We start from the raw sequence: 17,418 nt of genomic DNA on the forward strand, positions 1-17,418 counted from the left end.
AGAGGTGACATCATACACTCATGACATCATGGTTCGACTCCTTGCCTCACCCAAAGCCCTCATCAGCCTCCTACTCCCACGCTTGAGCTGCAAAGAATACATCCCACACATTCAAATTAGCATAAAGGTAATTCGACTGAAAACAACATTATTCTTAGAATTTTCTAAAATGGAAAATAAGTAGAAGAAATGTTATTGATCCAAGAAGTGCAGTCACTAGTTTACCAGTTGCAACATTATTTAAAACACCAGCATGGCTACCTCCCTAAGGGCCATATGTATCAACAACTTGATTTGCGATTCTCAAATAGCGATTTTTTTTAGAAATCTCTATTTGAGAATCGCAGATAGGGATGTGTGTACAAAATCGCAATTTTTTTGCGATTTCTTAGTATTTCTTAATTGCGATTAGCAAATTGCAAATCGCAATTAAGGAATACTTTCCCAATCATTTCTATGGGCCAGGAGGCCCACAGGAATGAATGGGAAGTTATTCTCAATTTGCGATTCGCAAATTGAGAATCGCAAATTGAGAATAATTTCAAGGGTGCAGGGGTGTCCAAAGGACACCCTGTTGCACCCCTGAAATTAGCATGGGTGCACATGTGGCGCACATACATGCCCTAAGGGCATGTATGTGCTTCACATTGCACTTTGAAAAATGCAAAAAAGTGAATTTTTTAAGGAATTCGCAAATTACCACTAACTTGAAGTTGGTGGTAATTTGCGATTCCTTAAGGCAATTCGCTTTTTTTTTTGCTTCTTACATTGCATTTAAGGAATCGCAAAATTTGCGATTCCTTAAATGCAGTCGCAAAATAAGGAATCGCAAATTTAGCGATTCCTTATTTTGCACGCAGTTTTCTTTCATACATACCATTTAGCACTAATGCGTTCGCAAATGCCGAAATTCTGCGAATTTCTGCGTTTGTGAATGCATTAGTGCTTGATACATATGGCCCTAAGTGATTTGCAAGTGAAGGTAGCAAGAGTCACTGTTCAAAATGCACAGAGCAATGACATCTGAACCTGAGCATGACAAGTTTAAGATGCAGTTTGTAGGAAAGTGGATCATGAATTGGGGCGGGGGGGGGCAGTATAATATGAGGAACCAGTGTTATTGAATCTTTAAAGTTTTAAGTAAGTATGGCGCCAAAAAGCACTAAATGTCAATGACAGGTTATGGAACCAGTAGATCGGGACCTAGGTGTATGTTAGGCCAACTGTAATGGAGCGCGGAACTGATACCCCAAGAGGGTTTGTCCTGGTCAAAGATGTTATCTTCTGACCTGGTCTTTTTTATGGAGCTCAAAATACTCCAGGTGGGTCAAGCCTGACGATGTATCAGAGGAAGGTGCAATAAAATGTCCCTCTGACAGCTCTAGAGGTCTTTGAAGTCCAAAAAGTGTTTAAGTTACAACTTTACATAGTTTCTGGATAACTTCTGAGGCTCCCAGTACCTCTGGGACAGCACTTAGGAGTAGGTCTCACTCCAGCACAGCCCACTAGTAAGGTCCAGTCCAGGTCTTGTTGGTACTGGTCAACTGGTCACTTAGGCATAGATGCATCAAGCTAAACACCGCTCGCAAAGGGGCAGATTCTCCGAATCTGCCCCTTTGCGACCGGTATTTTTGAATTTGGGATGCATCATCCCAAATGCTAAAATCGTAATTTAAGAAATCGCAAAATTGCGATCACTTAAATTGCTAGTGCATTTTTCAAAGTTCCATTTTACACACAAACATGCCCTTAGGTCATGTGTGTGTGCAAGATGTACCCATATGCAGATTTCAGGGGTGCAACAGGGTGTCCTTTTGACACCCTGGCACCCTTGAAATTGCAATCCGAATTTGCGATTCTCTAATTGAGAATCGCAAATTGAGATTGTCTTCCCATTCATTCCCATGGGCCTCTAGGCCCATAGGAATGAATAGGGAGGTATTCTTTAATTGCGACTCGTAATTTGCGAGTCGCAATTACGGAATTTTAAGAAATCGCTATTTTTTAAGCGAGTTCTTCATGCATAGCCTTTTGCTATTCCTTATTAGCGAATCCTTATTTTTCGCTAATAAGGAATCGCAAAATGGATGCTTGATGAATCTATGGGATAGCCTCTCGCAGCAAGTTGTGTCCCTATAGCCACACAAGAGATCAACCAACTGACACTTGGAGTCCACATTTTAATCCTGGGTACAAAAGGAAGCAAGTCCAGTCCTTCCGGGCTTCTCTTAGTCTTAAATCACAGACTGCAAGTCCAGCCCTCTTGTGATGCTCCACAGGTCCAGAAAGTGTTTTAAGGAGGGTACCTTGAGATGCCATATTTATAGTTAGTACTAGGTAGGGGCTGGAGGTGACTCCTGGCTCCTTCCTAACCAATAGGATAAAAGTTCCCAGGGGCAACCGTACCCACTTTAAAAAATATTTTTTATTCTTTTTATTAACGTGACAGGAAGCATAAACAATTTACACATTATTTTGGTACCCGTTGTCATTATTTGTACAATTGTACATTTCTGGGCATGACTCTTTTACCATCCAGCCTCTTTGCTTTCTACACCCCACCTATTTCTGTTACAATGAATCATTCATGTCCTACCCACTTTTTGAGCAATTCCTGTTTTTCCTTTTACAAAACAATCCCAAAAAGCCCCTCTCTAGTAAACTCCAAGACAGGGAAAACATTTTCTCTTGTGCAGAGCTCCTATTTCCACACAGAGCCATGGCCTCCGCGGTATCTACTTCAATTGTATGTCGGAGAGTGGCCCCTTGGGCAAGATCAGTTTATATTTTAGGCCCATCTGCCACCAAGTGAGGCCGAAGCCCCTAAACCACCAGGAATTATTCTTATGTGGCATATAATGTTTTGGGAAGCGGCCCCCTTGGGCAAGGGTCGCTCCCCTTTTTGGGGGTTACTATTTTGGCTGTTTCTGCCCCACTTGGGGGCAGATCATCCTCATATTAAGGGCCCTACTGCCCCCAAATGGGACAGAAGCCACTAGACCACCAGGAATTTTATTGTAGATGGCGCATAATGTTTTGGGGATCGGCCCCTTGGGCAAGGGTCGTTTCCCTTTAGGAGGTGAATATTTCAGCCGTTTTTGCCCCACTTGGGGGCAGAATGTCCATATATTTTTAATCCCATCGGCCCCCAACGGAGGCAGGAGCCACTAGACGCCAGGGAAAGTTGTAGAGAGTATTGCGCTGCATGAATGCGTTTTTTGTTAATGGTGTCTTAGCAGTATATTTAGCTTCTGTTTTATTGTGTGTTGAAATTCTCATTGTATTTGTACATGATGTGTATTGTGTAGTCTTGTGTATAATTCTTCTATTTTTCCTTTCTAGTGGGATATCGTTGGTGCTTGCTGTGTCTGTAAAAAGTAGGTGCTGGTGAATCTAGCTGTCTCTAACATGTGAGTGGTATTGTTTTTTCAAAATATAGATCTTTGTGTGGTTTTTATTGGTTGACTTTTCCCCGTCAGTCTACCAGTAGTTTTACTTTCCAGTTGACAAAGCCACACTTCGTTGATGACTTATTTTACACAGTGTTTGGTATATTTGGCTTATTTTTCAAGTTACTTTTCTTAGCAAGGATTATGCCTGGCCACAGGATTTGCACTCTACAGGTTATTGATATGCTTTTTGAGTCTACCTCAGACCATGATTATGAGACTTACTCTGCATCTGAGACAGATAAGGAAGTCCAAGATTCTGACAGTGAATTTTCTGTCTGGGACAAATCATCTGATGAGGAAGCCACTGTTAGTGAGGATGAAGTGCCGCTTTTAGAGGTGTACATTGGTGTGCCAATAGTGCAGCATGAGGCATCTGTATTGCAGAATGGGGCTGAAAGGCTTCCTATTGGAAGTGCTGGACTCTAGGTTGCCCCAGACATGGTGCAGCTAGTGTCGCCTGACTTTAGTGGTGTTGCAGGGTGTAGAGTAAATACAGAAAGCTTTTTGCCTATACATTTCTTTCAGTTGTTTATGGACAATGTATTATTGGATGAGAATGTTGAGAAGACTAATTTGTACGCTGAACACTATTTGAGAGACAACAGTGCCAGACCTGAGCTCACACCTAGAGCCACCCTATAGATTCTCACAAATATGGTTGAGTTGAAGAAGTTATTGGGTTTAACTTTTTGGATGGGCTTGATGAGGAAGCCATCGCTGTCTTCACATTGGTCTCCTAGTCCCTTGATGACAACAGCTATATTTCCTGCAACCTGCCCAAGTACACTCTAAACAGATATTAGCACGTCTACTGTTCTCTACGAATGCATGTTTAAATAAAATCAGGATGTCATCATGTGAAAGCAGACCTCTTAGCAGAAGTGATGGAACAGAAATAGTACCTTGATTGACATTGGCCTCAGACAGACGCACACAGTAATCAAGCTTGGTAGGGACAAAGCTGGAGACCGTGCAGAGTCATTGTATCAGAAGGTGACAAAAACAGTGATTGCATACATTCCAGAAGACTAGGTGCTCATTATTCCAGAGTACATGTTTACTACTAGAAAGTAGACCTCTGTCTGTGGAAGCATGTTGACTGTGCTGAAAGTTGCAGGCATTCACCTGTTTCCAATCCAATCCAAAGATCCAATCCATGTTCTCTGTAAGTGCCTGCCCTTGTAAAGCAATGGATGGAAGAGCGTGCAGCCTTGAAGGGCCTTTTGGGAATACATGCATAGATCACTGAGCAATTAGAACATTGGCGTTCTAAGTGTCCAGATGTTGTATGATTTTCTAGAAAACCAAAAGCATTTCGAAGTGTTTTAATCGAAAGCTGATTGCTAGTTTAGGTTAGAGTGTGTTTGAATGTGAACAGTGACTGTGCACATTCACACATGCTATAGCTTGAACTGGCCGTCAGCTGCCAACTAAAAACTTTAAAAATGCTTATGATTTAAACATATCTTTATTCATTTCATTTATACAAACATGAAACAAATTGGGGAGGCAACACAGTAGTATCATTTACACTTGCTGAAACAATTATCATTATAGGAGAAAATTACTTTATACAGTTATTCAGCTCAAAATGCTTATAGTTATTGACAGACAATATTTGGTTAGAGGTCAGGGGACCCTTGAATAGCCTCCGTGAATTTCCAGGAGTCTAGGGACCACAGGTGAACAATCGCTGATCTAGAATGCCTAATTGTCTTAGACATATTTACATGTACTGTGTATCCTTATAATACTTTCTGTTGTATTATTTTGATCATAATAGGTAAAAAGGTTAGAACAAGTAAAAACTACAGTGATGTTCACCAAACATCAGAGCAGCTTTAGTACACCATAAAAGTGAAGAAGCCATGGGCAAAGGCTTACCTATTTCATCAACAATTTCACAGTGGCCCCATTCTCCATCACGATCATGGTTATGAGTAGTTGCACACCTGAAAATATTCAATTAGATATGCATAATTTATTTGGCTTATCTAGTGAGTGATTCAAATGAGAAAGTCTTGATTTACATACAAGAAGGTCGTTCGAAACTAAATATTTATGTGCAGCTGAAGAAGGTTGTTCAAAACTAACAATTTATACGTAGCACCAGAACTTGACAGTGATTATAGAAAGAAAATTAAAACAGTAATTGCTGAGTCATAATAACAATTCTGTGGACTTCGTAATTAATGGCTGGCCACAGGTTGAATTTGTTTGGTATCAGCTACATTGCATAGAGGTTCGAGGCACAAAAACATAATATAAAATAAAAACATAGGGGAGAATCAGATCACGAAATTGAGAGTTTTTCGATGTTATTAGAAAAAAGAAACTTGGAAAACAATACGTTGAGAATTGAAAAAGCAGGACAGCCATAATAACTCTGCACAATGTGTAAAAAAGTCAGAAAGACCATAGTCTTCATTTAGACAAGCAGGTTGTAATCCAGTAAAACACTCTGTTAGCTCAATAAACTATAACTGGGGAATTTCAGTGTTTTAAAAAAAAAATATTATTACAACACCTAGCTATAACATCACTTTAACCTTTGCATTTTCAAAGGGTATACATATATAATATATGGGATTCTGTAATACCTGCAAAAAACGTTAGTCACTCATTTCTTTATAATCCGTGACTTGGTATGCACCAAATCACCAATTATAAAGAAAAGACATCAAAATTCGACTATTATAAGGTTATTACAGTCAAGTTCTGATTTCACTGTACCTGCTGCCATAGCCACCCACTAAGGTGAAAGGGAGGTCAGGTCACAGAGCATAATTAAAGTAGCTGTTTAAAGCAACAAATAGAACTTTGCTTTTCTTTCCTATGATCTATTTTAATAGCTTACATTGACAAGCAGATAGAATATGTTTATTTCCTTTCACACCATAGATTAAAAAAAAGCTAGAATCTGTTTGCATGTTTCTACACATGGTGTGTTACTGCCGCCTTTTTTTTTTTAAACTGACTTGTATTGAACTTTTTCTAATATCTGTTTGGAACAAATATCTTACAGGTTTTTGATGTGCTTAAATTTGCACTAGAGGTTTTATTTTTATGTTTCATGTTTGCAAACATGCTCGTTCTTTCATATGAAAGAGCCATGCACTAAGTTTTTAAGTGGTTTGTGGGAAAAATGATGGTGTGAACATGTATTATATGCAATAAAGTCCCCTATGGCGTATGTGATAAGGATATTGCATGTCACCTCAGAGTTCCATTACCTCTGGCCTCTCTCCTCTATATGGTTATAGAACTCTTCGGTGACTTGCAATATCCTGATAGTGTATGGCAGGGGTACTTTATCATATATACATATATATATTTTTAGAAAGAGCACATCAGGAAACACGATCCTCCATGCTGGGAGCTTCCACCCAAAACATACCATTGCCAGTATACCTTATGGTGAATTTTTGCGAATTCATCGTACTTGTAGTTCACCTATGCTCAGAGACCAACAGCAAAAAGAGGCCAAGTTCAGACTCATAGCCAGGGGTTATTCACCACCTTTGTTAGATACTGCTATGAGAAAAGCCAACACTCTGAACCGTCTAGACCTCTTCGATCCCAACAGAAAAAACTCAGTTATTGATCCAGATGATATGGGTAATAATCAAATCAGACTTATCACTGGTTTCAGCAGGCAGGCCAAACAAATAAGCCAAATAGTCAGACGCAAATGGCCCATTATTATGACTGATTCAGTTTTGAAGGAGATCATGCCCAAAGCCCCCACCATTACTTTCAGACGCGCATTCTCTATGCGCAATGTATTGGTCACAAGCAGCCCGGAAACTACCAAAGGAAAGAACTGGCTGTCCCCTAAAAATGTTTTTTTTAAATGCAGTTCCTGTCGGGCCTGCACATTTGGGGTCAACACTACCACCTACACCACCCCATTTGATGACACTCCGGTTCCCCTCAGGGCCCATTTTACGTGTCGCACAGAGAATGCAGTTTATGTGCTGCAGTGCACTTGTAACTTAATGTACGTGGGCAGTACGAAACACCCAGCCCACGTCCGCATTCTGCAGCACATAAGAGCAATTGTCAATATGGATTTAACATATCCTGTTGCTAGACACTTTGCCACTACCCATAACAAAGATTTAACAAATCTACAATACTTTGTTATTGATGCAGTGGAACAGGGGAAAATGGGAGGTGACATAGACAAGAGACTACGCCAGTTAGAGTCTAGATACATTATCAAACTCAATAGTAAGACTCCTGGGGGCCTCAACATGGGGGAGGATCTCCGGAATTTTCTTTAATCAGCAATTTGGGCCAATGGACTCCAGGCCTGGAGATCATATTTAGCAAGGTATCTGACTGACTCGGCTTACATACATACATCATTAGTAACCAGTCCCGGCCTTCAAAGGGCAAGCTGAGAACCTCATAAACTAAGATGACCTATCACACAATTTTAAGGTTTTTAAATTAGCAAATTACTGTTTACACATCACTTTATGCACTTTTTACTTCTTATCATATCACCTGATAAGGAGTGTCCTCTTCTTTGCAAGCTTCTTAAATATTGTGTACTCCACTGTGACAAGAGACACATATAGATACAACGTGTCAACTATGCTAACATTCGCGTTATATGTTTAGACTTCACTGGTTCTAAATGCATTTGTGCATTATAATAACTTTATGCTTATTTAAACTAGCCCTACACCGGATGATTATATGAGAATCAACATGAAATCATGGTCTTCAGTATTATTGCATCGTTGCACCGTTCTAAAAAGTCCCATATTGTACATATATTCCATTTGCATTTTGCACTATGCACCTTTATCTAGTTTGCATGGACAAGTTTGCACAGGTCGTATGTTTACAATTAAATTTATATATTCAGCACATTAGCACTTTATTGATGTAATATGGCATTTTGTCATTACTGTAAACATTGCAATTTTGATGCATATCGGTATGTCATCATAGCGTATTTGCACAGTGTTGATTGTTTTTCTATATATATTCTATATATTTTTAATGGGACCAAACTTTATGCCATTGAACGGATCACGAAGCCTTGTTTCCAAAGATTTTCATGGTTTTATTCTCATCATCTGGTAGACTTTTTGACATTTTTTTACATGGCATCAACAACCTAACCAATGCTATATAAATAATGCAATTTTAAACGTTTTTATGATCCAAGATTGTTTTACGTTTATTTAGGTATACCTATGTTGATGATAACATGTTATGATCATCTTGGGCTATGTCTAAATGCACAGTTCCAATATGGCGGAACCATTTTCCTGTAACCAGTGAAGCTTTTAATGGCACAAGTCCTTTGCCTATGTTTATTGTTAAACTGGAAGGTTGGCGCGCATTTTTTACACTGTGGTATTTATACTGGTGGAGTAACCATGGCGAATTGTCAGTGAGCAAGGGCACAGCCGGTGCCCGAAACGCGTTTGACAAGGCTTTGCACCCTGTATGCACGAATAAAAGCATATCACCTGTGAAAACATTTCCAGTCTGGCTGTGGCGTCATTTGGTGTCCCGTTCTTGTCCGCACGAAAGTGCATCGAGAGACAGGCTGGAGTTTATATAGCCAAAGCTTTCCGGGATGCACACGACAGTTTGCCGGCCCTTCTGCGGCTTCGTTAAGCTTATCTCAGCCTGCTGGTAATTTATTCACTGCCTGACGCGTTTCGTGGCTGTCACGCCACTTTCTCAAAGGCTGCTTCCATTAATGCATTGAAATACTTCATTTTGTTAGGCATTTTGTTAGGCATGCTTTTATTGGTTCTCGGCCCCCAGTGGGCCTGGCTTAGTATAGTCTAATTTTGTAGCATGCTGGGACGTGAAGTCTCTTACTGTTTATTTCCTTGGTAGGTGTCGGTGCATAATGTTAGTAAAAAGTCATTTATTTATTCCTTGGTAGGATAGGGTTGGTAGAGAAAAGACATTCTTCATTTGACGCCCTGTGCTGCTTGCCTGGATTGAAAGTAGTTTTCATCCACAGCCTCTCTTCAGTTGCGAGATGGTGCTACCCCGCACGGGAATGCTCCCGTGTGATTAGATTATTAAACAACTGCCAAAGCTTTCCGGGATGCACACAACAGTTTGGCAGTTGTTTAATCATATATATATATTTATATATATAACATTTTAATGCATTTGTCCCTATCTATACAATATTCAGATGTCTTTACATAGGCAGGTACTGACAGGAAGTAGGTAGATGTTATTCTTTTAATTTAAAGCAAGATCACATGCACTTCTGAGCAAAGACCCAATACCTTTAATGGGAGAGTACTGTCACTTCTCAGTGGCAAACAGGTGCACAACAAGTCCATAGCTACACTTCGATTTTAAACACTGTGTGAAATATCTATGAAGGATTCTTGCTAGGAACAAGATGAATAATGCTGTGTGGTTTAATAATATTGGACAGCAGTATGGACAATAAAAAAGTTACTTCGTTGTAAAGTATTTGGGGATTACTTTAGAGACTAACTCAAGTAAGTTGATAAATGATATTGTGATTAACATATTTTTTTTAATCTTTTGCAATAAGGGTGCAGCGTTTATAATTTTTATACGATTTTTCCGGACCTTTTTGTTTATTTTTTACATTTTAACTACTGTTTACTATTTAAGCATTTGATATGGATAGTACTGTACTTCAAGTATGCTGGAAAAAAGCAAATAAAGTTTGACTTGACTTGTGGTCAGTGCTGAATGTGTGAGTTTACTATATGGTAGTGGTCTTCAAAAGCCTTAACATTATTGGATAGCGGCATGGAAAATAAAATCTGTTCCTCTGTTGTGAAGTGTTTGGAAATGACCTTAAAGAGATTGGCTCAAGTAGGTTGATAAATGAAATTGATGATTAACATACATTTTTTATCTTTTGCAATAAGGTTACGCCATTTATTATTTTGATATCATTTTCACTGTCATTTTTGTTTATTTTTTAATGTTTTAACTACTGTTTACAATTTAAAACGTTTGATGTGAATTTTACTATACTTCAAGTGTGTTTGAAAAACAGCAAATAAAGTTTGACTTGACTCGCGGTCAGCGCTGAACATGTGTGTTTACTATTTGGAAGTGGTCTTTAAAAGTTACATTCTTTATTGTTTATGTGTCTGCAAAGACTGAGCTACATCCTATATGTTTAAAAAAGGATATCGCTATGTCTTTTCATGATACCACGGAATGCTGTATGTGTGTTATTAAGTATGTAATTTTCTAATATTTGAATATATTTTGATTATTTCCAATAGTCACAAATAATGGCTTGTGTTTTAATTTTATGTGCATTTCCCAAACTTATATATAACGTGCATCTACTCTCGTACCTTTTTGGACTTTTGCAAATTGTCCCCCTTCTCTCTTATGATATGCACTACTACAGTATGATCCTATTACTGAAGAAGAGTGTCACAATTCACAAACCTATTTCGACGTGAAAGTTAACTTAAATGTGCAAAATATTTACTTACACAAACATTTCATGTGAGTAGATTTACTACCAGTACTAAGGAGTGGATAGGGAGAGTGGGAATCCGGAAGGTAATGGGCTGAATGCTTGTGAATGTCCACAAACATACCTGTATGCCCAAACCTTTCTCTGGCCCATTCAAAACTTAAAGATTTACTACTCCCCCACAAATAGTGGAGTGCAGGGGAAGTCTTTTCATTACGTGAAGAAAAGGTTTCTATTTAAAGAAAAAATAAAGAAAATATAAGCATTTGAACATTTGTGAACGCATTCTCCACGCTCAACGGCGTAAAGGAAAATGTTTCCATACATTTAAGCAAACTGGAATACAGCTTCCCAGCAGTAAGCCTGGAAACCAGTGACCTAACCCTAAATAATGTCCTACCCCTACAAAATGTGACGAGGGGCTCCTGGATCTTCCATATCTCACAGATATGGTTTAGCCTTTGGATGAATGAGGGACCCCTAAAGGATTGGGGGGCCAGAAGGCCTGCCCACCCCACCCCGCACCACAGGGGCCTGCATTGCTGAAAACCTGTGTCTTTTGCTAGTTTCTACGAGTTCTAGGTAGGAACGTTTTGAATTTCAAAAATGCACAATGCGAAGTCGGATTCCTACGGATGTAGACTTCTGACTTTTCTGTGAATCTGTTCACCAGTCTAGAACCAAAGCTGCTTCGTAATGCTGACCTGGTGACTCGCCTCTGCTAACTGGAGAAACCAGCAGATTGACTGACCTTGTCATGTTGCCAGTAACATTATTCATGGCTATGCAGTGAACTATGCTCAACACTGCCCTCTTCTGTGGTTTTGAAGTACTGGGTTTTTAAGAACCCAGCGGTGCCAGGGAACACACCCTAAGACTTCGAGTCCTTCCTGTCCCAGACTACAGAAACACAGAGTCTTCTTGGTGAAGTCAAAGATCGAATTTATTGGCTGCAGCCAGTAACAGGTATCCTAGAAGTACAACACGGTGTATATTCTCAGGAGACTGCTCAAACTTACAAAGCCAGCCTTCTCTTTTTATACAGAATATTATGCTTCAGGCAAACATTCCTTGTTTTACAGTTGACCATTCACATATTTTCACTACAAAGAAAAAGCAGCATCATGATGACAAGCTTATTTTCAGTTTGTCCAACCCACAGTAAATCACCCGGCAAGGCCCAACATTTTAATCAGATATCGACGGACCCCTAATAAATTCGGGCACCTCCTCCTCGTAAAGCAGGTCATAAAGTAAGGAACAGAAACATGTGTGTGTAAGATTAGGCGTGGTTTGTGTGCGATGAAAGGTTTATGGCATGTTGTGCCTTGATACTAATCTTGATCGGCCACTGGGAGAGGAACTGACCGAACAGGTTTGGCCCCGGGCAGTGGAGTCAGCTTGCCCAGGTCGTGCAGAAGTCAGCAAAGGTGTGCGTGTCCTTCAGACTCGTTTTTGGCCTTAGTCACCGGCCTATGTGAGGGCAATCACAAATGGCTGCTGAATACAAAATGGAACCTGAGGGTTCAGGACGGAATCTCGAATTAAAGGGTGATTTCGTCACTCGAATATGCCGAAAATGCTTGTGTATGATATACTAGTCATTCTCGGTCTGCTGGTATCAACATCGTCATGATACGACGATGTTTATGGCACGGGTCCAGAATTCTCAGTACCACAGACCCTCCTTTTGCCCTTACATAGGCAATAACCTATACTCATGCTAATCTGAGTCCAGGTCTATATTCATAAAGTCATTGAGATGTTGCTGTAGCATCTTCCTATTACTTAGCTCATCCCTCGATACAGGTTTCCTTACACACGATGTAGCACAGAGGCCACATATAGCAGGAGCACACTGTACGCACAGACAGAACAGGAAAAGAATGGCTAAGATCATCCCAATGACCATCAGAATCTTCCATCCCCAGGCTGATAACAGTTCCCAGAACCACCCTATCAATGACCAATCTGCTTTATCCACATGAATGGATTCAGAGATCTTATGTAGTTTGGAGATGGCCTGGTACACTTTTGGAGAGTTATCTGGAATGAAAACACAGCAACTCGATTGGATCACTTTACATACCCCACCTCGGTCTGCAAGTATGACGTCTAACGCGACCCTGTTCTGAAGGGTCATAAGGCGATCCGACTGGAGCTCAGCAGTCAAGTTACTAAGGGCACCGGCAGTTTCAACTACGGTGGATTCAACCACTCTCGTCAATTGCCTTATGTTCCTACTGTTAACCATAGGTCCCCAAAACGGCAGAAAGCCCTTAAAGAAGTCTCCAAATTCTTGTCCTGCAGTGTCTTCTTTACTGAAGACACCTCTAACTATCCTTGTCTTATGGTAATCTGCCGCAGCTGTGTAGGTGGGAGGCAACAGGAATGAAACAAAACATGTGCCCGAGAAGTCAGGGGGCAACCATGTGTAGGCTCTATCATGACAGATGAAATAGGTACCCTTCGCTGCTAGGAACGAAGGGGAAGTCCGAGATGCAAAGACATATGTTTCCGTGCAGATAATTTTTCCTAACTGAGCTCTGGGATTCTTGCCGTTACCTTGCAGACATAGGTGACCCTGATGGGGTACAATCCAAATCGGGCAGGATCTCTTAGCTCGCTGTTTTTCACTCAGAGTAACTCCATATCCGGTCACGTTCCATCCAATATATGCTAGTGTCTCATCTCTCGGGATAGTCTCATAGGAAGCATCTTCCCTAATCATATCTACTATACCCTTAACTAGAGCACTATTCTTTGGATTATCTTTTTCAGAACGTAGGGGGTGGACTTCATGTGCATAAATGAACATCGTTCTGTATGCCCACACAGAACCATTATGGCTGAAAGGCAGGACCAGATAAGGGATACCTTTATCCGTTGTGTGAGGCATAAGACCACACACCCAACAGTTAGTCGTGTTCATTACTAATTGGTGTTGGTGCAAAAGCTGAACGAAGGAGTTATTTATAAACTCTAATCTCCTAACGGACTCATGTTCAGGAAAAGGGTAAAAAGAATGTGAGGAAACAGTAGAGAGAGGAGGTATGGGCTGTGTAGTGGGTACAAATGTAACTCGAAAAGAGAATAAAACATATCCTAATAAAAACATCATTACACTGAACAACATAAAAATGCATAATATCAAAAAGCTTTTCTTGGTCATCATTCTACATATTTTAGCTTTAAAGTTCATCTGTATGGCAGGTCTCTCCATCTCAAAAAACTCCATCCTCTCTAATTGCTGCTCGTTATGGTAGGGTGTTCTATGCTAAGGAATGCTTCTGTCAGTCCAGGGCAACTCCCTTAGACCAACCAGAACCGTTGACCTAACGTCTTCGGCTGCACTCCAAAGACTTCGGCAACCGCGACCCTACAGCTGAACCCGGATGGTGGTTCGAAAAACAAAAATAAAAAAGTTTCTCAGATGAGAGAGCTGCACTTTCAAAAATAGCAAAGGAAAGAAAAAAAATGTATTAGTCCATAGTTCTCGGCCTCAGGTTATAGCGTCTTTTTCCAGGTAATGTCTGGTCTTGGTACAAGGGTTCAGGCTCGGTAGTGTCCAATCGGATTGACGGTGGCATAGCCTCTTGCAAAATATTGTCACTTTCACTTTCAGAAATTGTTCCTTTTACACGTGCATCGCTGAAAGGCAGAAAACGGGGCACAGTCTCAGTCTCGGAGTCAGCAACACCCTCCTGGACCCACCGGTCGTACGGCAGAGGCAAAGGGACCCTCTTGCAGTGTCCACCGTGGATCCAGTTTTTCTTTCCTTCCACTCGAACGGCTGATCTCGTTGAGAGAAGAACTAGGTGGGGGCCGGTCCAACGGGGCTGGTCATTCTTTGTCCGCTGAAAATTCTTGACCAGCACCCAGGATCCAGGAGTAATAGGATGTCCTGGAGCTTCAGAGACCTGAGGCAGAGTATCGTGAACCTGTTGGTGTAAAACACGCAATTTAGCCGTCAATTCATACAATCAAGCAGTACAGAATGTTCGATCTCACTGAATTTTGTCGGCCTAGGCACTCCCCATATGTTGGCCGGACGGCCGAACACAATTTCATAGGGACTAAGTCCCACTCGCTAATGCACAGTCATTCTGGTTGATAGGAGTGCCAAAGGCAGAGCGTCAGGCCATTTAAGGCCAGAGCTCGCTTGGATTTTGGCCAATTTTAGTTTTAGCGTGCCATTATAGCACTCTACGAGTCCAGCTGATTGGGGGTGATTTGCAGCATGGAATTTTTGGTGGATACCTAGCCCTTCACATACTTTCTTCATCACTCGACCCACAAATTCACTTCCATTGTCACTCCAGACCATTCTCGGCATTTCAAACCTAGGGAAGAACTCTTTGACAAGGGCTTTAGCTGTGGACATGGCAGTGTTGTCCTTCAGGGGATATGCTTCTACCCATCTTGAAAAGGCACAAACAACAACGAGTACGTATTTCAAATTGTTGCACCTTTCCATGTGGATGAAATCTAGCTGCAAAACCTCGAACGGATACGTTGGAGGCGCAAAATGACCAGCTGGAGTTGGGGTTCCCCTACCAGGATTGTATTTCAAGCACACCATGCAATTCTTGACCACATTCTCTGCACACTTAGGAATTCTAGCATTTTGCCATACTGGAGCCAACAACTTACAAATCCCTTTCACACTGATGTGAGCCATTCCATGGGCCATTGTAACCACTGCAAGCACATATGCATCGGGTAATAACCATCGCTGATGTTCTGACAATTCAATCCAACAACCATTTGCATCCAATTTACCCGTACTCTCTCTCCACAGACTCAACTCTTTATCTGTAGCTTCAGCTTGAATAGATTTCACACTCTCTATCGTATCCTCACACATTCCAATGTCACCAACCCATCTCGCAGGGCCTGCAACATACATTCGGCTCATCACATCCCTCGCTGTTTCTTTTGCGATTTCATCAGCAAATGCATTTCCACGACCAACATCATCAGTCACCTTCTTGTGTGCACTGCATTTTACAATCGCAACTTGCAAGGGCAACGTAAGTGACTCGAGAAGCTCATTCACCAACTGACCATGCTGAATCTTGGCTCCATGCGAAGTCAGGAACCCACGTTCTTTCCACAATCGTCCAAAACTATGGGCCACACCAAATGCATACTGGCTGTCAGTATATATAGTCACTTTCATTCCTTTTGACAACACACACGCTCTTGTAAGTGCAATCAACTCTGCTGCTTGAGCTGAATTATGTGGGATACGTGCAGCTTCAACAATCGTATGTAAAGTCGTAACAGCATATGCTGCAGTCGTATCACCATTCGGAAGCTTGAAGCATGAACCATCCACCCATAAGGTACCATCACACTCCACAAGAGGAGTGTCTCTGAGGTCTACTCTCCCTTTCGTTTCTTCCTCTGTTTTAAGAAAACAATCATGCTGTTCAAAAACATCTGTTTCTGCTACAATCGGCAACAACGTAGCTGGATTCAACGTGTTGCATCTTTTTATGTGCACATGACTCGCTAAAAGTGTCAACTCATAACCTGACAATCGAGCACTAGTTAAGCGCTGTGTCTTGGTCCTGTTTAACAAAATGTCCACTGCATGTGGAACCATTACAATCAACATATTATTCATCACTAACCCAGCAGAATGCCGAATAGAAACAGCGGCTGCCGCTGTGGCTCTCAAACAACTCGGCAATGCTCTAGCTACCGGATCCAAAGTCGACGAAAAATACGCGCATGGACGTTGCTTGTCCCCAAAAGACTGTGTCAGCACTGACAATGCACAACCTTCTTTCTCATGACAGTGTAAAAGGCTTACTGTAGTTGGGGGTACCCAACACAGGAGCCGAACACAATGCATCACGCAATTCAGAAAAACTTTTCTGACAATCTTCAGACCATGGAAGGGGATTCAGTGTATCTTTACAGGTCAATGCCACCAAGGTTTGGCCAGTAAAGAAAAATTCGGTATCCATTGTCTGCAATAGGATGTAATGCCCAAGAAAGCGCGCACTTCTCTCTGTGTCCTTGGCACACTCAATTTTGCAATTGCCTGAATTCTTTCTGGGGTCAGTTTCCTTCCCTCCTTCAACAAGAGATGACCTAAGTAGGTCACTTCTTGTCGACAATATTGTAACTTTGAAAGGGACACTTTGTGATGTAAATCAGACAAATGACGCAACAATGACAACGTTGCTCCTTTGCAAATTTCCTCAGTATCTGCAGCGATTAGTAAATCGTCAACATACTGAGTAAGGGTAGCGCCATCAGGTAAAACAATTGTATCAAGCTGTGTTTTTAAAGCCTGACTATATATCGATGGACTCTCACAATAGCCCTGGGGAGCGCGTTTGAATCGGAAGCTTTGTCCTCCTAAACAGAAGCCGAAAATATCCCCGCTCTCCTCGGCAATCGGGATGCTGAAGAAAGCATTCTTCAAGTCAATCACCGAGAACCAAGTCGCAGAAGCTGGAATCATAGTCAATAGGGCAG

At 41.2% G+C, this 17,418-nt stretch overlaps 1 protein-coding gene across 1 annotated transcript in view; it reads right to left on the minus strand.

Moving 5' to 3' along the window:
* Positions 1–17,418, minus strand: part of HGFAC (HGF activator) — a 751,326-nt gene that overhangs the window by 481,004 nt on the left and 252,904 nt on the right. Inside the window, exon 4 of the mRNA XM_078678540.1 lies at positions 5,337–5,404. Coding sequence (XP_078534666.1) covers positions 5,337–5,404 — 68 coding nt within the window. The remainder of the gene's footprint in view (positions 1–5,336; positions 5,405–17,418) is intronic.

The sequence above is a fragment of the Lissotriton helveticus genome, chromosome 2_2 (genome assembly GCF_964261635.1).
Source record: "Lissotriton helveticus chromosome 2_2, aLisHel1.1, whole genome shotgun sequence".
Classification (NCBI taxonomy): Eukaryota; Metazoa; Chordata; class Amphibia; order Caudata; family Salamandridae; genus Lissotriton; species Lissotriton helveticus.